Raw genomic sequence first — 26,628 nt, forward strand, 5'->3', positions numbered from 1 at the left:
CTTGATTGCGGTGCTGGCCGTCGTGCGAAGAACCAGGCCAGGTCATACACAAAAAAAAACAGTATCCAGAGCGAGTAAACACGTGTAATGGCAACCTTTGCAACAGCCGTTACTGGGGCATTAAGTTTAAGTAATGACGCTCCTTTGCACTTAACTGCACAGAAGCAATGCTGACACAATTATCTTTGAGTTTATAGATTTCACTAGCTTCAATAATCTCCCTTGTGGTTTTTTTCACCACACCTGCGCAAAACTGTGGTCTGCTCAGAGATAGGCCCGTGTTTCTTGCACAGTTCGCAATCACGGCAGTGTATGCCCACGTGTCGGGAGTCATTCTTGACGTTGTTGTTGTGCTCTCTGAGCCCCTCATTAAGGCACCTCCCAGTCTGGCCGATGTAGGCTCGACCGCAAGGCAAGGGGATGGAGTACTGTGCCCCAGTAATGTCCCAGTAACGGCTGTTGCAAAGGTTGCCCTTCCACGTGTTCACTCGCTCTGAATACTGTTAGAGCGAACTCACTTCGTCGAGCTCTCGACACTCCGTTGACCCCGTCAACTCTCCACTTTGTGTTCGAAACTTGTTTTGCCCCCGAAAGGGCGCAGCGGGGTTAGCGGAACCTCCTCCAATGCACACCCCTGAAGAAACCGGGCGCCGGGCCGGGGGTGGCTTGTACCCATTTTTTACCGGTGGGTGTCCGGCGGTGGGTTTCGAACCAACCACCTCCCGCAGCCGAAGCGGACGCCCAGACCACTAGGCCACGACTGCGGTGAATACTGTTAGGTTTTTTTTTGTTTATGACGTGGTCTGGTTCTTCGCACGCCGTGCATCACCGCTATCAAAGAGTGGCCAGGCATATCACCGCGAGGTTTGTTTTGATGTTTGTAGTTTTTTCCGCGAGTGCCAGTGATTCATTGTATAAATGTGGGCGCATCGCATGCAAATAAATCAGTTGAAGTGCGGCGCTTTGTGGTGTGCGGCCTTTCTCTCAACTTTCGTTTCGTTCTCGTGAGCTCGGAAATTTTAAGATGTACAACCAATTTTCCCGTCTGTTCGTCCTGAGCAAATGCATTAACCCGCGTTTGTTCCCTCACCCACTCTCCCCGCTTCCGGTCTCTCAACGTTACACCTATAATTTTCGTTTCCATAGCTCGCTGCGTTGTCCTTAACTTAAGCTCAACCCTGTTTGTTAGCCTCCACATTTCTGCCCCTTAAGTGAGTACTGGTAAGATAGAGCTGTTGTATACTTTTCTGTTCAGGGTTGTGGGTAATCTGCCATTCATGACCTGAGAGAACCTGCCGAATGCGCTCCACCTCATTCTTATTCTTCTAGTTATTTCCCCTCTCATGATGCGGATCAGCGGTCACTACCTGCCCTAAACAGACATATTCTCTTACTACTTGAAGCATAAGAACCATCGTACTTGGGCAGTTATCCGGTGCATCTTGGAGACATTTCAACGCGGTTCCAACTCCTGCGGAGAAGTGCGGTTCCCTCTAGTTTGAAAATTGGATGATCTCGCTGGATGATGCCGCTGCCACTGTATACATGTCAGCGAATAACGTATACACAGAAGCGCAGTAACGAGGAGGTCAGGTCACCGATGCTATCCAGGTGATTTCGGAAGAGTAGGAAGGTAAAGGAGAAGATGACAGTGGTCAAGATGACTGGCTCAACGTGGGTTCCTATGGGCCCTCGATAGAAACGCATTTCTGCAACCACGTGCACCCAGCGTTCTCGCGCCTTTATGTGCATGTTTCAAAAGCCATTCGTTGCGTCCACCTCGCACATTTAGAGAGCAGCGATAATCCGGCCGATATTGAGTTCGCCCTCTGGTTCGTCGCCTTGTGCGCTCGGTGGAGCAGATGGAGCACATTTAACGGCAGGGTGAATCACAAGCGTTCTTCTGTCACTAACATGCTGAGGTATCATGGAGTAGAGCCGCTCCAGTCGCGCAGGCAAATGCCAGGTTGAAATTTTTGTACTTGCTTTACGACAACAAAACTGCATTGACACGTGATACATGCTTATTTCTGCACCAAAACGGTCGTCAGCATTGAACCACACAAAAATGATACGGCCATATGATGCCAGGGCTAAGCAATTGCAGTTTTGTTTTTTCCTGACGCAATCGAACTACACAACGGTCTGTGCGTTTTGGCTGTTGAATGTGCTGATGTAACGCGCTTTTGTAACTCTTTCCTGTTTAGGCAGCACTGCTGCCTGCCCTATTTTGAAAGAAATAGACAAATAAATTAATAACAATAAGCCCCCACGTGCACCGCTTACGCACCTCAGGCTTAAACAAGTAATAAATCTAAATCAGTATGTCCTTACGGGCAAATAAGTTTTTAACAACATTTCAGGATAAAAAAATAAGAAAGGGGAAACCCACTTAGGGGCACTACTGCCGGGTGAGTAGGTCCAGGGGGACTCCTCTACTCTCCTTTGGGAAGTAGCTGAAGGTATAGGTTGTAGGGTAAGGGAATTGAGATGCTGGGAGTATGATATGACAATTAGGTCGGGATTAGGGACTGCGTGCATGCGGTGCTGCATCTGATCCGAATAGAGCCCAGCTCCTTTTCATCATTGCGTTGAGAGCGAGCACTTGTTATTCGGCTGATAGGCGGCCCTCGGCGTGGAAGCGCTCTTCCATGCCCGACAACATTCTCTGGGGTTTCCAAGCCTCCAATAGAGTAGATCCTAAAAAGGCGGCTACCTGGAGTCGCCACGAGCCAGGTTTCCACCACTCCGGCCTTCCTCGACTGCTACAGACCACTGTTTTCGGCCACCCCGAGGGTGCTTCGGCTCTTACTGTAAGGCAGTATTTCACTTGCCGGAACCAAAATGAATGCTACCAAGAGTTGCAGTGCCATTCGTTTGAAATGCACAAAAGGAGGACGCGCTGTCCGTCGCTTTCAGCGCTTCATTTGCTGATTCGTTGTTCTGCCAGCCATTTTATAATGGGCAGATGTTACCTCTGATGGCAAGGTTGATGACCTTCAAGCATTATCTTCGGCCGACTATGGTGTTGAAAGCAGCCTCAAAAGAGATCCCCAGAAGACGTCCCCTGTGTAGCCGAATTATTCTTAGTATAGGCTGCTCACTGGCTTTTTTTTTTGTACGTGCGAATAACGGATGCCCTGTTCACACTGAACTCGTTTTGTTCTTTTCAGGGAAACGACGTGCACAGTGTCGAAGCACTTTTACAGTTACGTCTTTCAAGTGCAGCAGCCTAACATTGTAAGTGAACAGCATAAAAAAAAATGTATCGCCTTTAAAAGAAGCATGATAATGTTTGGCGTTTTCCTCATCTCTTGCAGTGTCAAACAATTCTTTGCACTATAGGTGAGTAACAAAGGAACACTACTCGCTAGGCTAGCCATTAATTGTTTCGCAGGATTAGGACCGCACAGTATACGTGCATTCCGTTGTTGGGAAGTACAGGGTGCAATTAAAGCAATTGCCAAACTGACTGCTCCGAAATTCCACTTGCAGTGCGTAAGTAGCGCTGTAGACCAACTTCAACACTGCTGATTCCACTTCACATTTTCTTGAGACTGGTCTTAAATTTGACAGTAGAAGTTCGCGCGCTCTCTTTCGTAAAAGCGTTTGCGGTTCGTAAACGGTGTGCGGGACCGTGCACTCGCTCGCTTGGGAACTACGTAATGCCTCAAATGCTGCCCTGGTCGATCTATTTCTGGATGCTTAACCAGTAATGGTATATATGCCAAATATTTGCAAGCACTCCACTCGAGATGGCATCGTGGAGTCTGTCGCCACTTAAGGCTCCGAGTTCAGGCCACTTTGGTGTTCTAGGCGTCTCAGCTTATAGAAGTAAATTTGTCGATCGGGGCTTAGGTACTTTCACCGGTAGGAGCAGTGCGTCTGTTCACAAAGCTAGTTTTTGATAGTCTCTTGAAGGAGTATAGACATCAAATTTATGCTTTCGTGTTTTGTTAATCCAAATGATGGTACAGACATTAGAATCCATGGATCACCACTTGGTATTTGCTTATGACCGGTAAATAATTTGTAAATCAATTTACTCTTGATGCTTTTCGGTTTTAACAAGTAACAGTTGGCTTTGAAGTGTAACAGATGTCTGGGCACGTGAGACATGAAAAAGACTGCAATATGATCGCTGATACGTCGTTTGTTGTCATTCCGGCTCTTAAAGCTGGTTGTCTTTATCGCCGTATTTAATCAAAAAGATGTATCAGCGAATATAGTGCAGCTTGTTTCATACCTCACTTCATCTAAGCCCTCCTCACATGTCTCAGCCATTGCTCGGTTCGTGAAACCGAGACAGCATGAAAAATGTCATTCAATTATGAATCATTAGCCGTCATGGGCAAATACCACGTAGTGACCCGTGGATTCTAATGTCTTATGCATCACTGCAGAGAAAAAAAAGTGCGATTGAAGTTAAGTTCTACGATGCTTTAAGACGTGCGTTTTGAATTTTATTCACATTAATTTATTTACAGAAAAACGCCGCATGTCAATTCGTGCCTAGTGCATTACTTCAGATCTAGAACCAGATGAGGTTTGCTGCGCTCTCAGATCCAAGTTTTCTGGCTCGATTTCGCAAGCCGAAATATTCGCAGCGTCTTAGCAGGGTTGCCATAGCAAAGGATGCAGTAACGCACTAACTAAAGTACCAGCTCAGTATAAAAATGTTAGCTGTCAAAAACGAGCACGCTCTGTATACCTGCTCTCTATATTTAGATTCATGCCCAGATTTCGGCGCATCCTGTTCCATTTGATGCAGTATTTCTGGAGGAGACACTCCGAGGCTCAAGAAACCCGAATACCGCGACGAAAGAAAGCATCTACAGGGCCTTAAAAAGTCGGGTCAGGTGGAGCATGATGTGACAAACACGCCTGCTCCCGTTATGAGGAAAGAGACTTTAACGGTTGTCGTAAAGTGAATCAAGGGCAAGGGTTGGTCCGTAATATAAAAAGAGAAACAGCACGATAAGGTAGAAGGAGGAGCAAGAAAGGCAGAAAAGACTATAAGGGAGGAAACACACGAAGAGTGGGAGGTAGCAGTGCTTGTGTGTTTCATTTCTTAATTATTCCGTCCGACATGCTGTCTCCACCTTTATGAATCACAGGACGTGGAAGAATGCACTGTACTATAGTTTTCAGCCGCCACGAGTTCAAGGAATTCTTCTTTGTGAACACGTGAGCCCGACATTCAGTATTTGCAGTTCTTGAAGAGCTTGCGAGCGAGTGTATAGAGCATTTAATGAACAAGTCCGTGTCCGCTTCCAGTTATTCAAGAAAAGCAGCTGCAGCGAAAAAGCAGTTTACGTCTGCACATCCGAATGATATTTTACATTGCAGGAATGCCAACTACATTGTTTAACACCCGACACCTCTCACCCGTTTGCTTGTTTTGTTTATCTTGCAGCGCAAGGATTTACAAGGACAAGCTGGTCCGTTTGATCGACAACTTCCTCCACTTGCTAATCAGGTCTCGAAGCTTTAGCTGTGGCATCGCTCTAATTGTACTTTCAGGGCACCTACGTATATTATACAGTTCTGGAACGAACAATGCTTCATTAAAAGCTTTCAAACAAATGCTTGGTGTTGTCGTCTTATTGGTTCTTCTTGGTCAAGGCCAATATTCCTCACCTCGCTGATGGCGCAGGGCAGCCATGAGTTGAAGCGATATTTATTTCTAATTCGCATTACGTCAACTGGACAGAAAACCTTTCTCCCAGTGCTCTCGTATTAATAGTGCTTATAACTGGGAATATTGGTATATGTTCAATTTTTATACAGCGACAAAAAAAGAGGAGAAAAAGAGGAGGGGGTAGCCGGTATGCAAACGAAGACGGCAGCGCATGAAGTTTGGGTTGTCGGTTTTAAATGACGAGAACGTTAGCTAAACAATCGAGACATACAGAAGCGAAACAACACGGGCACTCGTGTTCTCATTTCTGTTCTGACCATCGCGATTTTTGCGCTAAAATTGCAAAGAAGACGGGACGCAGCACGCCAAATGGGGCCCGTACACCCAGGCAGCCGCCTGTTGGGTGCGCAGCGCGCTGAATTTCTTGCCCACTGCATCGTTTGTGGTTGTTCCTGTGCAAACCGCCTGCCTTAAATAGTTCTGAAGTTCAGAGAAGTACAGCGTGTTCCACAATTAAAGGCGCGTCGTAGAATGCATCTCGCATTCACCCGGTCAATTGCTCTCCAATTTCGCAGAGAAATGGCATTTGGTCGGAAGAACCGTTTTATACCACATTTGTTTGGAGTACTTGCAGAATGAGTAAGAAAAAGTCGGATATTCGCATAGACTGCGGCAACGAAGAAACAAAACTAAGCGCTTTCTGAGCTATTTCACCGGTGGCGCCATCTGGTTTTTCGGCCATGAAGATTTGCCAAACGAAATAGGGGAGTAATTTGCGAGACGTTTGACGATGCTATTCGACGAGTGTCTTCATACTTATTGCACGTTTGGCAAAACTAAGCTTTCTGCGATCATTCATAAAGCAGTAACTGAAGAGTCTTCAAACCTCCTGCAAAATACCGCTATCCTTCGTCGAATCTCCACAGTCGACCAACGAGAAGCCGCCACTGGTGCAATGGCTGACTCAGAGAGAGCGACCTGTTTCGTTTGGACGTCGCCACAGACGATGCGAATATCCAAGTTTTTCTTATTGGTCCAGGCACTTATGCCGCGCCAATGTGGTATTAAACAATTCTGCCTACAAAGTGCCATTTTTGTGCGAAATTGGAGCACGAACAATTCACCGGTTTAGCTGTGAATGTATTCTATGGCGCGCGTTTAATTGCGGCACAGTCTGCATGTTGCGTACAAGATGGCGCTTGACATTAATTAGCATTTGACATGAAGGAAAGAAAAAATTTTTCTCCCTCCATGGCATTTGAACATTTTCAGAGAGAGTGATGCAATGCCGCAGAGAAAAATAGTTCAAACGAAATTTTTATTCGTATACTGGTTTTTCATCAGTTGGTGCGATAGGTGTACATTGTTTCTTTTAATTTTTTCTTAAGTTTAACGAGGAAATTATCCTACATTAATAAATTGGCATTTAAACTTTGGCCGGACAGTTGCAGTTCTAAAATGTGCCTCGTGCCTAGACTTTCGCAGCTACGAGGAAGAGTCATCCATTACACTTACCATGTTCGCGCACAATCTTTCAGTACATCCTGGTTTTCTCTAAATTAAAATATCGCCTTTGGAGTACGCGGTGTTCGCTACTGGCGGCCAAGAGATGGCGCTAGTTGCTTATTTCGAGGAAAGCTGGGTGTGAAAATTCATGCGCGTGTTTGTGGGGTAGATGACATGATCAGCGATGCGTGAAAATTCCGGGAAAGACCATCGGGAACTAGCAGTCAGAAAACTAGGAGTAAATGCTCAGCTTCCTAGTGAGCTGCTTGCGGAAACTGCGTGATAGCGCCTGGCTTCTGTAGGACGGGGCGAGCGCCGTTCCTATTGATAATGAGGCCGAGAAAGAGCAGCTGCTGGTAGACGAAGCATTACTTCTTATTCTTCAGGGTAAGTTCGGAATACCTGAATGAGTCCTGTACTGCATTCAACTTGTGCTGGTGCTTTTCACGAAGACTAGAACGCCGTACAGTTATATGAGCCAAGTTTGCCACTTGCCTGCCAGCACCGCGTCCTTTAATTACTCTTTGAGGGTTTCTCGTGCGAACCAAATTACGAGTTGCAAGACCTTGATGTGGTGTAGGCAGGCCATCCTAAGTGATGAAGGCTGCCTCTTGTCGGTCTCTTTTATAGACTTTATTCTGTAAATATGCGCTCTTCAGATTCGCCGACGAGGAGCACTTGGCGTGGCTGAGTCGGTCTAGTGTATCGTCCTTTCGGGGCAGGGGGCAGGCCAGTTTCTTCGTTGTGATATTTAGTGATATTTATTCGACGCAGCCGACCCAGTACCGAAGAGTGCCGTCGCGGTTTTTCATCACATTTGCTAAAAGTGAAACTACCGTTTCCAGAAGGACACATACCATTTAATTCTCACGCTGATATTTATTCCGTCACTGGGAAATAAAATTAGTTCATCTAATAATTCTATACCCGTCGCAAAGTGAGGGAGGGTATGCCTCACATTACCCGGTTTAAAAAGAAACTAATTCTGACAAAAATTCCCTGCTGAAGGCTACGTTCCGCTTCGGTTTAAGCCTGATTGGATGCGGTTCAGGGAGGGGCATTTATGTTCAGCCGGAATCAGCAATGAAGGACAGTATTGTGTGATTCCTAGAATAAGGAGTTACAGGAGAATGATGATGTTGTGTTACGTGGTTCATGCGAAGGAGCAGACAAGTTTCCGGGGGCGAAGCGACGTTAATTCCCACATCTTCGTCGGTGCGTGGCTGACCGAGATAAGCCCGCGCGTAGGTTGCGGCCCACGCCTTTTATTCGTTTTGCGCGCCTGCGCATTAACGACTGCGGTGATAAGCCGGACACCACTGGTGACAAGAAAACTAAAACAGCGCTAGACAACAGGACCAGAAAGAGGAGGAGGCAGACACGGCGCTGAACTTACAAGTGAATTTATTTGAAGGAAAATGTTAGTATATTCCCACCAGGTGGCCCCAGGTGGCATCAGAAGACAAAGAGGTGAGGGTTGGCTCACGCGCCCTGAGAGATGACGCTGATAGCGCTGCTGGCGAACGGTTACCAATTTCACCCACGAACTTCGGCACCTCTTCCGCGCCACAGCGATCGCGTTCGCCGCCCAATTAGCTGATGTTTCTTAATGTTCTGCGTGCACAGCCGCGGAATCTCGGAACATGTCTCTCGATCACAAGTTCAACGCCGCGCTCTCCGTACCTTACTACACCAATAAACAGCCTGCTTTGCGTCTTCTTCGAATGTTCAACAGACAGCCATTACAAAACACCACATCATCACGAGTGAAGATGCCCGTCCCATACGCCAACAGCCGTACCGTATTTCACCTAAAGAATGCGAGGCCATCCAAACACAAGTGAAGGAGATGCTCAATGACGGTATTATTCAACTATCTCAGAGTCCGTGGTCGTCGCCTGTTGTTTTAATTAAGAAGAAGGATGGAACGCTGCGCTTTTACGTCGATTACAGGAAGTTGAACACCGTAACTAAAAAGGACGTATACCCACTGCTCCGCATAGACGACTCGCTCGACCTCCTTCCCCGCGTCAAATAGTTTTCCTCGATTGATTTAAAGAGCGGGTACTGGCAGATTGAAGTTGATGAACGGGACCGGGAAAAAACAGCCTTTATTACTCCCGACGGTCTATATGAATTTAAGATGTTGCCCTTCGGCCTCTGTTCAGCGCCGGCAACGTTTCAGAGAATGATGGACACAGTTTTCGCTGGCCTCAAATGGGAAACTTGTTTAGTTTAGCTGGATGACGTGGTCGTATTCTCTGAAACCTTTGAAGAACATCTTAAACGCCTGCGGACTGTATTAGATGCCCTTCGGTCAGCAAATTTAGCGCTCAAGCCCGAAAGATGCCACTTCGGCTACGAACAACTGAAGTTTCTCGGCCTCGTTTTGAGCGCCGCCGGTGTCCAACCCGATCCCGACAAAACTGCCGCCGTGGCCGAATTTCCGGCTCCTACCACGAAGAAAGCGCTGAAACGCTTCCTTGGTCTCTGCGCCTACTACCGTCGTTTATCGCCGCCTTCTCCCAAAATTGCCGAACCCCTGACCCCTTTGACGCGTGACGATACGCCGTTCGTGTGGACTACCGAACAACAGGAGGTTTTCACAGAGCTACGCCGACGCCTGCACACCAGCCCTGTTCTCGCTTACTTCAATGAGGAGGCTGCCACCGAGATCCACACAGACGCCAGCAACAATCCTGGGTCTCGACCTAAAGAGCGCCTTTGATAATGTGAAACACTCGGCGATTCTGTCCCAAGTCTCTAAGCTCAACATGGGCGAAAGATCCTACAACTACATCAAGGACTTCCTCACGGACAGGACCGCCCAGCTACGAGCAGGCGACCTACAAACGCAAGAGAAGAAGCTCGGGAGCACCGGCACACCGCAGGGATCGGTCATTTCGCCGATGCTGTTCAACCTGGTAATGATCGGAGTGGCCGAGAAGCTCGCGGATATCGAAGACGTCAGGCACACCATCTACGCGGACGATATCACACTGTGGGTGACCGGCGGCAGCGACGCCCACATCGAGGGCGCTCTGCAAGCCGCCGTCGACGCGATAGAAGACCACCTGGAAGGCACCGGCTTGAGATGTTCGCCGAGCAAATCGGAGCTCCTCATACTCCCACCTACCAACAATGGCAGATGCAAGACCAGACAACGCGAATGCGAAAAAATCAGAATCGTAACCAAATCCGGCAACGTGATCCCCGAGGTCAGCAAAATCAGGATCCTAGGCATGGTCATCGAAAAGCATGGAAGAAACGGCGAAACCATCGCCCGTCTCACGGCAAAAGCGGCCAACGCTATGCGACTCCTCAAAAGAGTCACTTCCCGGAAGGCTGGCATGAGAGAGGAGAGCCTAATCAGGCTCGTCCAATCCTTCGTCATCAGCCACGTCGCGTACGTTGCAGCCTACCATAGATGGCTGCAACACGAACGCAACAAAATTAATGTAATCATCAGGAGAGCGTACAAGGCGGCGCTGGGCCTGTTCGAGTCCACGAGCACGACCCGCCTCTTACAACTCGGGATCCACAACACGCTCGAAGAAATAGCCGAAGCGCAACGGACCTCTCAACTGGAACGGCTGTCCACGACCAAAGCCGGGAGGAAGATACTGGACGACCTGGGAATAGGACACTCGAACGACGCGGAGACAAAGCTCCCCATCCCCGAAGAGGTCCGACGCCAGACCAGAATCGACCCCATACCCAAGAACATGAACCCCGAGTATAACAAGGAAAGAAGAGCGGCGAGGGCCAAGGCTCTCATCGACCTGCACGCCAACGACGAGCACGCGCGGTACGTGGACGCGGCCGAATACCAACGGAACGCCTTCGCAGCGGTCGTCATAGAGGCGTCGACCGGCGCCACGAGGACGGCAGCGAGCGTGAGAGGCGCCGGAGCGGAACAAGCGGAGGAGGTGGCCATCGCCCTGGCCATCGCCGACGCAGACTGCTACACGGTGCTGAGTGACTCGAGACAGGCGGTGCGAAACTTCGCCAAAGGCCAAGTCTGCAGGGAGGCCGAGCGCGTACTACGAGCGACTAAACTGCAAGACAGAAGAGTAAGAATCAAGTGGTTTCCGGCGCACGCGGGCGACGCGTCGGAACGCAGTGCCAACCACAATGAGACGGCACACGCAGCGGCGCGAGCGCTAACCAACCGCGCCCCGGCAACACACCGTCCGACGTGGTTCGGAGCCAAGGACCGCATGACCGACTACAGCGAAATCACGAAGGCCTACCGCCTGGCTCGCAGGACTCCCCACCCCCGCACCCGAGGCTGAGTCGAGCGGAGGCGGTACTACTGAGACAGCTCCAGACCGGATCGCTACCAAGCCCGGGACTGATGCACCGCATGTACCCCGAGACCTACCCGACCGATACGTGTAGAGTCTGCCGGAGGGAGCCGGCAGATCAGACGCACATCTTGTGGGACTGCATCAGAAATCCAAAAGAAGCAAGATCAGGAACAATCCCGCCGCGGCTGGAGGCAGCAGCGAAGAGCAACGACCATGACCAACAGCTATGGACCGTCCAGCAGGTCCTCGGGGCGCTCGAAAGGCAGGGACCCAGCGAGCCGGCAACGGCGAGCGGAGACCCGCGCCGAGTAACGGCAGCCTCGTAGACGACGTAGGCCCTCGTCGGGGCGCGCGAGCGCCCAACTGCAGGCACAAATAAAGTTTACTCCAATCCAATCCAATCGGCCTGGGTGCTGCCTTAGTCCAACACCAAGATGGCGTGGAACGCGTGATTGCATATGCGAGTCGCGTTTTGTCTCGCGCCGAAATTAACTACTCTACCTCGGAGAAGGAGTGCATCGCGGTTGTGTGGGCCACGATGAAGTTTCGACCCTACCTCTACGACCGCCATTTCAAAGTCGTCACAGACCACCATTCCTTGTGCTGGCTAGCCAATCCACGGGACCCATCAGGCCGCTTAGCAAGGTGGAGCCTCCGCCTCCAGGAATTTGACTACACCATAGCCTATAAATCTGGACGCAAGCACGAAGATGCCGACACGCTCTCCCTCACACTAGTCGACCTACCTGATGACAGCATAGAGGACGACAGTCGTTTCCTTGGAGTGGTCAGCGATTCCGACGTAATGGCGAGGCAGCGAGATGACATCACCTTACGCCCCGTCATTTACCATTTGGAGGGCCGCACTGCTACCATACACCGGAAGTTTTCCCGGAACCTCTCGTCTTTTTGCATGCGCAATGGCATACTGTTCAAGAAAAACTCGAGCCACGGTGACCGCGCCTATCTCCTCGTCGTGCCGGCAGACTTCCGTGCCGACATCCTTTTTGCCTCTCACGACGAGCCCACCTCTGGACACTTGGGGTTTACACGCACTCTCGCTCGAGTACGCAAGGCCTATTAATGGCCAAAGCTTGCTGCCACCATCCGCCGCTACGTCCGAGGTTACCGCGAGTGCCAGCGCCGCAAGTCACCTCCCCTCAAGCCCGCGGGTTTACTCCAACCAGTTGCACCTCCTCGGACGCCCTTTGACCAAGTCGGCATGGACCTTCTCGGCCCATTCCCCCTATCGTTGGCCGGCAATAAGTGGATAATTGTCGCCACAGACTACCTGACACGCTATGCCGAAACCAAAGCGGTGCCGCGTGGCACATCGTCTGAAATTGCGGAGTTCTTCATGCATCGCATTGTTCTGCGACACGGCGCCCCGTCCAGCGTAATCACCGATCGGGGAACGGCTTTCACAGCGCAGCTCATGCACGACGTATTCAGGTTGAGTCATACCAGCCATCGCAAGACTACTGCCTACCACCCGCAGTCCAATGGGCTCACCGAGAGACTCAACAAAACTATAGCAGACATGCTCGCTAGGTACGTAGACGTCCAGCATAAGATTTGGGACGAGATCCTTCCATACGTGACTTTCGCGTACAATACCGCCGTACAAGAAACCACTCAATTTACGTCATTTCGCCTTGTTTATGGGCGCGATGTGTACACCATGTTGGATGCTATGTTTCCATGCACTGCCGACGACCGGCCGCTCACGCCACACGCCGAAGAATTTGTCCAAAACGCGGAGGAAGCCGGCCAACTCGCCCGCGTGCACATCAGGAGGCAACAGGGCTCAGATGCACGCCGCTACAACCAGCGACACAGCCACGTCGAGTACCAGCCGGACGACCAAGTGTGGGTATGGACCCCTGTCCGTCGCCCAGGCATGTCGGAAAAACTCCTATGCCGCTACTTTGGCCCCTACAGAGTGTTGCGTCGCATAACAGATGTTACTTATGAAGTTCTGCCCGACGGTTCTGTGCGCAGTGCGCGTCGTCGACCCCAGCCAGAAGTACTGCACGTACTGCGTATGAAGCCCTTTTTCACGCACTGACAGCGCTTCCACAGTTGTTTCAGTTTTTGTTTTTTTCGCAGAGGCCCGTTTTCCCCCTGTCATTTTACCCCTTCGATTGTTGTTCCCCTACTTCCTTCAGTTAGCTCGTGGCGTCGTAGTGGTTTTCCGTATTTCTTTTCTTTTTTTCGGGAGGGGGATCAATGCCACCAGGTGGCCCCAGGTGGCATCAGAAGACAAAGAGGTGAGAGTTGGCTCACGCTCCCTGAGAGCTCATTCTGTTAGCGCTGCTGGCGAACGGTGTCTCCTGCCTTGGTTCCGTGACAATATACCTACAAAAATGGGCACACAAGCGCACAGTCATACATCGTTGTTCAGGTAAAAACTACAGAACGCTACAGTATTCGCACCTGCTGCACCTGCCTTCCAAGCTACCCATTTTGCAGCAATGTTATTTCTTTCGCTGACAAAACTAAAGAAGTTTCGCTAACGCAATCATTAGATTTTGCGATGGTATGGAATGCTTTGGCGAATTGCAGCAGTGAATTGCAGCAAAGAATGCATAGTGCAGAGTGGCAGATGGATGAACAAAAGACCATTAGAACGGAAAACAAATTTTAAGCAATCATGCAGAAATCTAGAGATTCATAGCGAGACGGCCTTTCAAAAAAGTGTGCGCCTTAACTCAGGAGATGCAAATGACTTGTGAAACGCACAGCAGTTTGTTCGTGAAATCATCGCGGCAGCTTCGATAGCCACGCTGCGCGACCATTGTTCAGTACACCGTCCATCAGGTTAACAAAGAAGGAACTTGACGTGCTCAACTTTGATTCACCTTTATTATTGCAAAACTTCTTTTAAGATTTTAGACTGCATGAGCTTTATGGGTGTGACGCATTTGGTTGTGAAGATTCGATTTAATTGGTTTATTTCCTAAAGCGGCACGAACACAAACTCTGAATGTTCCCCTGGATTAAAAGTTGCCCTAAGCAACTTGACGACGGCCCAGAGGCCACCTTACATGACCGCAGTCTACGCCGATTCTCAACAAAATAAACTACACTCATCAAAAATCAAAGTATATGGGCAATAAAGCTGGTCTCAAAAGCGTACATACGCATGAAACAAACAGTAAGACAATAAAAAAATAAAATTATTTCTTGATATGGAAGCACACGGTCAAAGGACAATTAGTCAGTTGAAAACAAAGGCAAGATACAACAAATCAGGGTGACACGTAATAGTTCAGTTGAGGTTGCAGAAATAATAATTACATTCTTTCTTAGATGGAAAAAAACTCCTTTGGATATTTGTTTGTAAGTGTTGGAACATATGCTTTGATGACTGAAACTTGTTTTGAGTGCGAAAATAGAGAACTAGCCAGTGCGGGGGGCTGCTAGTGAATACATCGGTTGTTCGCTGTTGTAATGTTTTAACTTCAGACATCGCAGTTGCGCGAAACACGCACACACAAGACAGGTTACGGGACGAGCGCAAACTTACAACTGATTTTATTCAAAATGCAAAGCACCTATTTAAAGGAAGAAAAATAGAATGCACTTTGGGCATGCGCATCGAAATTATACATCAAGTGGCAATCAGTAGCATACCAAGGTCTGAACTTACATCGTCTTATCGAGAAAGGCTACCGCACTATTGTACAGTGCAACCGAAGAATCACTGATACATGCTTGTCCTCTTTCCTTTATGAAATACGCTTCCATCACTTCACGTGCAATTGAATCTCAACTTTTGCCCAGAACTCTGATCTCATTAAGCCGTGGCCGACAGTGACTGCAGGACAGGCAATGCTTTGCCAAATTTGATCCCTCCCGCGTTGTTAGCGATAACCCATGTTCCCGTGCACGATCGTTCAAGCAGCGTCCAGTCTGGACGTATTGACCAGTCACTGACAACTGCCCTAGATGGCAGTAAGGTTTTAAAAGTTTTTAGGTATGTGGAGGATTTTTTAGTTCTTTTGAGCAACCACCACGCTATGACGACCCACGATATGGTGAATGAGGTTTTATTTCAGTTCAGGCAACATGGTAAAGGTCTAACTTTTACTCATGAAATGCCTTCGGGGGACTGCCTGCAGTTTTTGGATATCCACATTATCTTTTCGAACAATGGTGTGTGCTGGTTGTACTGTCCCAAAGCCCAAAAAAGGTCTGTTGCCCTATAGTTCGGAGCACTCCAAAACTGTGAAGAGAGGGATTGCTGCTCTGTGTCTAGAGTCTGCCCTCATGAAATCGTGTCCTCACAGAATGCAGGAAAGTTTTAATGATCAGGACGGCAGGCTTTTATCTGCCGGGTACCCCCGTGCGATCGTGGCGGCTGTGGCTGAGACGCTACTGCAAAAGATGAAAGGGAAAGCGCGGCAAAGGGCTGAAAGCAAAGCAAGACCAGTAGTCATGCCGTACGTGCACAAGGTGTCACACAACCTGAAGAAGGTGGCGGGAAAGTACAATGCGCCAATGGTGTTTACAGCACCGTCCAAACTGGCAAAGCTATGCCCCCGCATCACCAATCAAGGAACAAAGAAAAGTGGTTGTGACAAGAAGCACGCTAGGCCCTTTGCAGAATGCGCCGTCGGAGTTGTCTACGAAATACCACTGTCTTGTGGAAAAACGTACAGTCATGAAATTTATGAGCGTGAACACGGCAGCGCGTGGCAAATAGCCTCCAGCCCTACTTGTGGCGATACGCGGCGGCTGCTTTCCGCAACATGGTGGAAAGGGTTATGCCGCGTTGCCAGCTTCCGGCAAGCCGAAGGACAGACCTCCCTTTCCACTTTGTTTACGAAAGCGGCCGCCGCGTATCGCCACGAGTAGGGCTCGAGGCTATCTGCCATGCGCTGCCGTGTTCACGCTCATAAATTTCATGGCTGTACGTAGGCCAGACTGGACGCTGCTTGAACGATCGTGCACGGGAACATGGGTTATCGCTAACAACAAGGAAGGTATCAAATTTGGCAAAGCATTGGCTGTCCTGCAGTCACTGTCGGCCACGGCTTAATGAGATCAGAGTTCTGGGCAAAAGTCGAGATTCAATTGCACGTGAAGTGATGGAAGCGTATTTCATAAAGAAAAGAGGACAAGCATGTATCAGTGATTCTTCGGTTGCACTGTACAATAGTGAGGTAGCCTTTCTCGATAAGACAATGCAAGTTCAGACCTTGGTATGCTACTGATTGCCACTTGATGTATAATTTCGATGCGCATGCCCAAAGTGCATTCTATTTTTCTTCCTTTAAATATGTGCTTTGCATTTTGAATAAAATCAGTTGTAAGTTTGCGCTCGTCCCGTAACCTGTTTTGTGTGTGTGTGTTTCGCGCAACTGCGATGTCTGAAGTATTGAACCAACTAGCCCGACAACACGTTCTACTTAATATTAAAACAGTTTTAAGAAAATTTGCAATTCAGCGAAGGAGAAATAAAGCTAATAGAAGCATTGATATTCATAACTGTGCAAGAAACGAATGACCCCATACTTCGGGAAAAGGTTGTTTGTAGATGTGTGCATTCCAACATTTGCGACAAAGCGGAAGACTTAATTGTGGAGCAAATTAAATTTATCTATATTTCTGTTTGTTGTTGAGCTCCAGACAAGAGTGCAATAATTTATGTGGGGTGCAATTAACGCTTGCTACAACAGGAGTTTAACTCTTTCGGGAATAAGGTTTCTGCAGCAGGACCGAGTGCCTGCAACAGTAGACAGCTTCTTGCAGACGTGGTGATCCCTGTCAAGGTGGGAATTAAGAGTAACGCGAATAACCGTATGTTTATTTACTATTGTTATATCTTTATTCTAATAATTTTCTCATTTTGCAGTGTGAAAATTTTATTTCAACACGATAGCTAGGCGGGCGAGTTGGTGATACTTTTTCGAAAATAACAGCGCGAAAAACATGGACGAAGGATAGAAAAACATAGGACAAACGCTCTGTTTAGATCGTTGTGTTTAGAACTTAGAACAAGAAACTTTATTTCTTTGTCTAAAGAGTAAAACCTTAGTGTTAATGGAATTGATTATTATGCAGTAAGACTGACCACCTTTATAGGGATTCTAGCGTTCGGTTGCACTGCAGAGCTAAATCGTTTGGATCTTCACCTTTATAAAAAATGCTGGTGTCATTTGCATAGATAAACCAGTTAGCTGATTGATTAAAGAAAACTATATCATTTTAGATTAAATAATAGCGTGCCTAAAACACTACCTTGCGGTACTCCGGTTTGTAGGGGCAGCAGAGATGACTCAACATAACTCGGACGCAGTGGACTCTGTCTTTCAGGTATGATCTAATTAAATTGAGGGGGGCCCGCCCCGTATTCCATGCTGTGATAACTTACCTAACAAAATATTACGGTTGAGGGAGTAAAAGGCTTTACTGAAGTCAATGAACAGACCAAAAGTAGAAAGAACAGAATATATATTTTGAAGTATATGTGTTCTTTAAGTGAAGTAATGCCATTTCTGTCGATCGTCCCTACCTAAATCAATATTGGGAGTCAGTTCCCTTACAAAAATTTTTAGTAACATTCTTTAGAAAGTCTTTCGACAATTGTTAATAGAACCTATCAACATTGAATAGAAAGTTTTTTAAACGCCTTTGTACATTGTAGTAACAACCTATCAACCGTCTTCCGACAATTGGCCACCGATATCCAAAAGACTCAAGTACATAGAAAGTCTTTATACTTCCTATCATCCCCTTATCGAGTTTGTATACACTTCCTACTGACCCCTTACCGACAATGTCTACCAACACCCTATTAACGGTCTTCCGACAATTGGCCACCGTTATCCAAAAGACTCAAGTACATAGAAAGTCTTTATACTTCCTATCATCCCCTTATCGAGTTTGTATACACTTCCTACTGACCCCTTACCGACAATGTCTACCAACACCCTATTGACGGTCTTCCGACAATTGGCCACCGTTATCCAAAAGACTCAAGTACATAGAAAGTCTTTACACTTCTTATCAACCACATACCGACAATGTCTACCAACGCCCTATCAACGGTCTTCCGACAATTGGCCACCGTTATTCAAAAGACTCAAGTACGAAGAAAGTATAATTCCTACATCAACTTTTGGAAAAGTGTATGTTAACTACACAGTACAACACTTTTATCAACATAGTTTTATCACTTCAAAATCATTTTGTGAACACTATCCTGGAGTGCTTAAAGAATAATAGAAGCAAAATGCAAATTATTACATTTATTGTGCACAAGTGTACATACGCGCTACAACACATGCATGATGCATCAAAATATTTTATGGAGAACAATAGAGGAACAGAATATTGCCTTCGGCACGCTTCCCCTCAGTTCCCTCTGAGTAACAATGACTGACACACAGCAATTGAAAAACATAACAGGTTTTAATTCACACTGTTTCGGCTGGAGGACCAGCCTTTTTCGAGTATAGTATAGCATTCGAAACAAAAGCTGTGCGCTTCAAATGCTGTAGTACACTTGAAAACGACTGGCCCTCCAACCAAAACATCGTCAATTAAATCCCGTTAGGTTTTTCTTACATATATACGAGGTGTTTCAGGGAAGACTAAGTAATTTTCAAAAAACAGGTATTTTGAGATGAATGTATGGCTTTTTCAGCATAGTATTACCAGTGTTGGCAGGCACCAGAAAACTTGTGAAGAGTCTTACGTAATAAGCTGGTTAGCTAATTTTTATTAATGAACCTTTTCACTATCAGAAACTTTGTTAAAACATTAAGTTGGGCTAGTTGGTAACGGCTTGAAGGAATCATACTCTTAGCGGTAAGAACACACACACAACACCATGACACACACACACAGGACACCCGCTAGACTTCAACTATCTTTACTGGACACTTGTACGACATAAATATGTATCACTGAGCACACGCAGGTGCCTCGTGATCGGCATCAAGTCTAACTACGCCCTCCCCTCTCCTCCAAGGCATACGGTTGCGCCGATAAACAATCCCTTTTTCTGCCAATGCCAGGGAGGGAGTGCTTACACACATGTCACCCGCCTCTTGAATACGAAAGGCCTGGGAGCCGAGAAAAAAGAAAGAAAAATTATCGAAGTCTTTCGTATTCAAGAGGCGGGTGACATGTGTAAGCACTCCCTCCCTGGTGTTGGCAGAAAAAGAGATTGTTTATCGGCGCAACCGTATGCCTTGCAGGAGAGGGCAGGGCGTAGTTAGACCTGTTGCGGATGACGAGGCACCTGCGTGTGCTCAGTGATACATATTTATGTTGTACAAGTGTCCAGTAAAGATAGTTGAAGTCTAGCGGGTGTCCTGTGTGTGTGTGTCTTGGTGTTATGTGTGTTTCTTACTGCTAAGAATATGATTCCTTCACTATCAGAGTTAGGCGTCTAGTTGCCATTAGAGATTTGTAGCAGTTACATGCACTGGAGGGGTTTCTTTCCCTGTGTGCTTTCAAAAGCGCATGTATTTTCGCACGATGCAGCCAAATTTTGTCGAGCCACAGCGGCGAAAGTAATCATGTTTTGTACATTCCAGAAACTGATATGGCTACTACGAACAACTGGCTAAAAGTCTCTAACTGCAATCAGTTGCAAACCTGTGTTAGTTAAAAAGTTAATTATCAGAAATTAGTTAACCAGCTTACTAAATACACCTCACCGGCTTTCTGGTGTCTGCTAACACTGGTAATATTATGCAGCAAAAGCCATATTTTTGAAAACTACTTATTCTTCCCTGAAACACCTGGTGCATATAAATACTGCTCACTTTCCTGTACAACACAGAAACGAAATAATTTCTTCTGTAACATGAAAGTTCCATGAGCCACATAACAAACCCGTGGAAAAAAACTGCATGCATACACACACATCTCTCCAAAACAGCTAAAAAATCCCACACAGTGAAACAATGCTTACACTGTCTTAAGACCAACATTAAAGGCTGCAAACACTAGCGAATTAAAAGTCAAACAAATGCCAAACATATGCTAAATGTCCCCATGGATGTAGATATTAAGCTATGAGCTGATTTTAATAAAAATGCATCAGCACAGAAATGCTTAAGAGACTTTGTTGGTGCACTATCCTCACACTTGTCCTCAATATCAGGCAGCCTGCTTGTTGTTCATCATCATCATCAGCCTGACTATGCCCACTGCAGGGCAAAGGCCTCTCCCATGCCTCTCCAATTAATCCTGTCGTTACTTGTCTGCATCACCAGTGGAAGAGGTAGCGTCCTAGTGATGAGACGTGTGCACGAACAGGTAGCCTTCTCCATGGCAGAATGCAGCAGCAAGAGAACTGCACAAGAAAACATTCAAAGTACACAGTTAGAGTAACTTCTAATAGAATCAAACACGGAGCAGCAACAATCAGTTAAATGTGCACTAAAATGCAGCACTCCGAGTGAGTTTTAAGGCTGCTGAGTAATAGCATAAGCAGCAGTCACAAGACTAGAACTAAATGTAATGCGTCCTTGAACAAGAAAAAGCTATAACATGCTGTTGTGTTCAATTCTGCCCCCACATTCGAAGACTGAATGATATTCACAGGAACTGACATTAACGTGTTACACCTAATTAGGCAGGCTCGAGACAAGGCGGTAGGTGACTATAGGTTCTAGGAACAGTAGGGGAGAGTTATTAGTAGAGTTCGCAGATAGAAATAGTTTACGGATTATGAATACCTTCTTCCGCAAACGAGCAAACAGGAAGTGGACGTGGAAGAGCCCCAATGGTGAGACTAAACATGAAATAGACTTCATACTGTGTGCACACCCTGGCATCGTAGAGGATGTGGAGGTCCTCGGTAAGGTCCGTTGTAGCGACCACAGAATGGTAAGGTCTCGTGTTAGCTTAGATTTGAAGAGGGAACGGAGGAAACTGGTGAAGCGAAAGGCTATTAACGAGTTAGCATTAAGAGGGCAGGTAGACGAATTCAGACTGTCGCTGCAAAACAGATTTTCCGCTTTAACTGAAGAAGACGACCGCAGTGTTGAAACAATGAATGATAATCTTACAGCTATCGTTACAGAGTGTGCCGCAGAAGTAGGTGGTAGGATGGTTCGACAGGATACCAGCAAGCTATCTCAGGAGACTAAAGATCTGATTAAGAAACGCCAAAGCATGAGGACTTCTAACTCCACAGACAGGATAGAACTAGCAGATCTATCGAAATTAATAAATAAGCGCAAGGTAGCTGACATAAGAAAGTTTAACGCGGAGAAAATCGAGCATGCTCTAAGGAACGGAGGTAGCCTAAAATCAGTGAGGAGAAAACTGGGCATAGGAAAAAACCAGATGTATGCGCTAAAAGACAAACAGGGCAATGTCATCAGCAATATGGATAAGATAGTTGAATTAGCCGAAGAATTCTACACAAATCTATACAGTAGCGAATGCAATCATCAAGTTACTGAGGGAGGCAGTCGAGCACAGCAATGGGACATCCTGCCAGTAACGAAGGAGGAAGTAAAGAAAGCCTTAGGAGCAATGCAAAGAGGGAAAGCAGCTGGTGAGGATCAGGTAACAGCAGATTTGTTGAAGTATGGAGGAGAGATTGTGCTACAAAAACTAGCCACCCTGTATACGCAGTGCCTTGTGACCTCGAGAGTACCAGAAGTTTGGAAGAACGCTAACATTATCTTAATTCATAAGAAAGGAGACGTCAAGGACTTGAAGAATTACAGACCAATCAGCTTATTGTCCGTTGCCTACAAGGTATTTACTAAGGTAATCGCTAATAGAGTCAGGAAAACCTTGGACTTTAGTCAACCAAATGATCAGGCAGGCTTTCGTAAAGGATACTCGACAATAGACCACATTCACACTACCAATCAGGTGATAGAAAAATGCGCGGAATATAACCAACCCCTATATATAGCCTTCATTGATTACGAGAAAGCATTTGACTCAGTGGAAACCTCAGCTGTCATGCAGGCATTGCGGAATCAGGGTGTGGAAGAGTGTTATGTGAAAATATTGGAAGATATTTATAACGATTGCACAGCTACTATAGTTCTCCATAAAGTCAGCAATAAAATTCCAATACGGAAAGGTGTCAGGCAGGGAGACATGATCTCGCCAATGCTCTTCAATGCCTGCTTACAGGAGGTATTCCGGGGACTGGAATGGGAACAGTTAGGGATAAGAGTTAATGGAGAATACCTGAGTAATTTGCGATTCGCTGATGACATTGCCTTGCTAAGCCACTCAGGACAAGAACTGCAAAGCATGATCAACCAGTTAGACAGGCAGAGCAGAACGGTGGGGCTAAGAATTAACATGCAGAAAACCAAAGTAATGTTCAACAGCCTAGCAAGGGAACAGCAGATCGCAATTGGTAGCGAGGTGCTGGAAGTAGTAAGAGAATATGTCTACTTAGGGCAGGTAGTGACCGCAGATCCGGATCATGAGAGGGAAATAACTAGAAGAATAAGAATGGGGTGGAGCGCATATAGCAGATTCTCTCAGATCATGATTGGTAGCTTACCAATATCCCTGAAGAGAAAAGTATACAACAGCTGTATCCTACCGGTACTCACCTATGGGGCAGAAACGTGAAGGCTAACAAAGAGGGTTCAGCTTAAGTTAAGAACAACGCAGCGAGCTATGGAAAGGAAAATGATAGGTGTAACGTTAAGAGATCGGAAGAGGGCGGAGTGGGTGAGGGAACAAACGCGGGTTAATGACATCTTAGTTGAAATCAAGAAGAAGAAATGGGCTTGGGCAGGGCATGTAATGCGAAGGCAAGATAACCGCTGGTCCTTAAGGGTAACGGAGTGGATTCCAAGAGAAAGCAAACGCAGCAGGGGACGGCAGAAAGTTAGGTGGTCGGATGAGATTAAGAAGTTTGCGGGGATACAGTGGCGGCAAGCGACAAAGGACAGGGTTAATTGGAGAGACATGGGAGAGGCCTTTGCCCTGCAGTGGGTGTAGTCAGGCTGATGATGATGATGACCAAATTAGGCTACCACGAAGAGATATTTAGCCATTCCAGTCATATGAAGATAACATGCAGGCCATAAAATATAAAAATTATTTTGTGTTTCTGATTTGTCTGCACAAAAATTCAGGCAGCTTTTGTTTTCAAAAGTGATGGCACAAAGACATTGCAATATAATGCACATGTTGCTGTAGATAATGTATCATTTGGAGTTATACCAGGTGTTACGGGAAAATGTATGAACAAAGAGTACAAAGGTGAGCAAGTTCGTCAGGGCAAGAGTGGCACACTCTAAAGCAAATGAATCAAAATATTAAGGCACACACTGCGTCAGATACAATACTTGTAAGTAAAGCTGCATAGAACTACAAGCGATAAAAGCCTCAGAAACGTGCCCCTAAGGGAGCAGCTGGACTGGTAGTTTTTTATTTGTCCCGCAGCACATCCCTCCAGTGCTGAGGCCTGCTCATATCTGTTTAAGTTAAGAATACAAGGGAAACAAGCAAACAAGTGTTCCAAAGAAGATAAAAATGTGCACTTAGGTTGTTCTTTAGGAAATTACCTGTCACTAATTGCAGCAATAAATACCTCGAGAAAGAAAATAAGTTATTTACACAGCTTATTACAAACCTTGATGGCACGGGAGAAAGGCAACATCAAATGCATCGGTTCAAGTAAAGCCAGGGGTCTTGTTAAGGTCACAGCAATATTTGTTGACTTAGGCTCAGCTAGTGTAATGCAATCAGTAACTGAACGTCGGCATGAATAAAAAAAACAATGCACCAATACTCAATTCCAAATGCATTTCAACTGTACAGTGCAGTCAGTTGTGACAAAGGGAGTGTGAAAGAAAACCTCAGCAATGCTCATGACATCGAATAAGCACCTTTCTTCTGTACAGCTAAAATATAAGCTTTGCAGGGTTTCATGTAATGCAAGGATAACCTGCTAAGGTATCAATTATTGATGCTAGCAACAAATATGCTTCTAAAGCAGAGTGCTCCACTTGAACGCCAATATTCAATTATGCATTGCCCGTTAGGTCATGCCTATCACATCACTGGTTCACTTCAAACATGCCATACCTTGTAAGAGGTAGGTACTGCTGAAGTAAACCTATAAAATTTATTTGCTGCTTTTAGACTGCTGTATAAAGGTCATGAAGCAGATAATTTTTAATTTGGTCTATACAGTGGTCAAGATTTCCAAGCACGAGAGAGGCATGAGGGAAAAAACTATAGAAAGCATTTCACACTATAACACAATGCACTTGACTAGGGGAGTGCTTTCATGACGCCCGCAATATCTTTTCCCTTTCTCTTGGTCCTCTTTTAAAAGAAAAAAAAACGAAAGAGAGAGGGAGCCTGGACCAGAAGATTTTTGGCAGGCTAAAAAAGACAAGGAAAATATACCCACTTGTCTACCTATCCTTTTACAAGTGGCACATGCTTGATATCCAGTGTCAATGGCTGATAGGCTGAACCAGCAGGTCTTGATGTCATTTGCCTCTGGTTGAGGTAGCATTGGCTCGATGACAGATGAAAGCTGGTGCAAAAGTAGCGTGATGATACCGGTGGAGCAGCTGTACAGGGCTTGACTGCGGGTGCATTTGAAGAAAGGCTGCATTAGAGCCATGCTTTCATAAGCATCACAGAAGCCACATCCCATTAAAACCTCTAGCTGTTCAGTCCAATGTGTTCATGAGTGGAGGCTAATGATTAATTACCTATGCCTCCAATAGTTAGCAAAAAAATGGTTTACAAAGCTTGTCATACTTTTCTTAAAGCTATTATTCGCGAATCACGTTATACTTTTATCGCTTCAGACTGAAAATGGGGGAATGACAAATGTAGTGAACGTAAAAAAATAAAATGACAACAAACCTTCCATTGTGCGATTACCTCAGCTGCACTGCAATGGAATGGTTCTGCTATTTTTAATCGTCGTTTCGTTGACCAGAACTATCAAGAAACACAGCACTTGATGTGACTGCGACGTAGAACGGGCAATGCTCCTTATCCAGTAAACACTCAGGCAGCAGAATCAAAAGACGCACGCCGCTACAAGCACTTTTCGTTCTTATGGTCTCCTTTTCACGCGCTGCTCCTGTTCAGTCGGAATAACGAATCAAGCAGCACCCCATAGTACTCGGCGTGCAACCAAATTCTATCACATAACTCCTGCGCCGAGGAGCTGACGCAAACAGCGTGAGGCGGCGGGTTAAAAGTTGCATAGTTGGCAAGCGAGCGTGTCAGAACACCTTCTCTCTGCAAACGATCGCGTGGTGCCCGCATTTTGCACCTCACAGCGAACAAGACGTGAAGACCAACCCAAATGCATTCGCAGCCCTCAATCATACCCCCGACACATCGCAGAAGTCATTTTCCAGTTCTGTACTTACATTTGTCAACGTTCACGGCAAGCCGTTTCTTCTATCGGGCATCGGGCGCCGGCCGCTCTCGGCGTGGTTGCGTGCAGTACGTCAGAGCAGTTTTTGAGCACTGCGTGCGCGTAAGAACGTCTTCCGCAGCACTGGAGCCATCTGTCACCTTCCGAGTTCAGTCACACTACCACAACACTAACGAGGCCGCACATTTAACACAAACAAACTGAAGAAACGCACCCACATCACAACCGTCGCACCCCGCCAACAAAGAGTCGTTTCAGCGTCCTAAAAAAGATAGTGTAGCGCGCGGCCAACATGAGACTCGCAATCCGCCGCCAGCGAACGGAAAGGTAGCGCTAATGTCGCCTAACTTTACACGCGTTAAAAAAAGAATTGATAAAGCCCTTTTTGCCACACACTTGTTGCATTAAACGACAAAATATTTTGTTTCAATTACAAAGTCAGCAAATTGGAATGATTGCGGTGAAAAAATGCGACTACTCACAAGCATCTGTTTCTGGCGGCGCTGCGAACGAAAGCTTGGAAAACCGGGCAGCATGCCGGGCAGCTACAGGCGACGCATCTGGGGCCAGGACAGCCGCAGCCGCTGCACGGCTGCACTGTCTGCCTAGTTCTAAGGCTATAACTCAGCTCCCCGTAACTGCGTCGCAGAATAAGGAATGATGATGATGTTGCCAAACGCTACTGGTTTCGGTTTTTATTTTCGCATATTGTGTGGCTTAGCGTACTCTACACAGCTTGGCTCATGCGATTTAGTGTACGTGTGTGTACCTAGGGAACACGAGCGTTCGCACGCCGCTCTAGC

The 26,628-nt window shown here is 46.7% G+C and overlaps 1 protein-coding gene and 1 long non-coding RNA gene across 3 annotated transcripts in view; one reads left to right on the top strand and one right to left on the bottom strand.

Annotated features, from left to right (window-relative positions):
• LOC149326806 (uncharacterized) overlaps positions 1-5,589 on the top strand; it is a 106,631-nt gene extending 101,042 nt beyond the window's left edge. For both annotated transcript variants that reach the window (XM_089565057.1, XM_089565058.1), the window contains 3 exons: positions 3,174-3,240; positions 3,321-3,345; positions 5,417-5,589. In XM_089565057.1, the coding sequence (XP_089421183.1) occupies positions 3,174-3,240; positions 3,321-3,345; positions 5,417-5,451 (127 nt within the window). In that variant the 3' untranslated portion in view covers positions 5,452-5,589. The remainder of the gene's footprint in view (positions 1-3,173; positions 3,241-3,320; positions 3,346-5,416) is intronic.
• A 13,109-nt stretch (positions 5,590-18,698) lies between these two features.
• On the bottom strand, positions 18,699-26,122 carry LOC149326807 (uncharacterized). The gene is made up of 3 exons (XR_016285899.1): positions 25,818-26,122; positions 24,833-25,013; positions 18,699-20,773 (listed from the first exon to the last, which is right to left on the bottom strand). It is a non-coding gene; the product is annotated as an uncharacterized LOC149326807 (long non-coding RNA).
• Positions 26,123-26,628: the final 506 nt, after the last annotated feature.

The sequence above is a fragment of the Amblyomma mixtum genome, chromosome 10 (genome assembly GCF_055824585.1).
Source record: "Amblyomma mixtum isolate Tamu chromosome 10, ASM5582458v1, whole genome shotgun sequence".
Lineage (NCBI taxonomy): Eukaryota > Metazoa > Arthropoda > Arachnida > Ixodida > Ixodidae > Amblyomma > Amblyomma mixtum.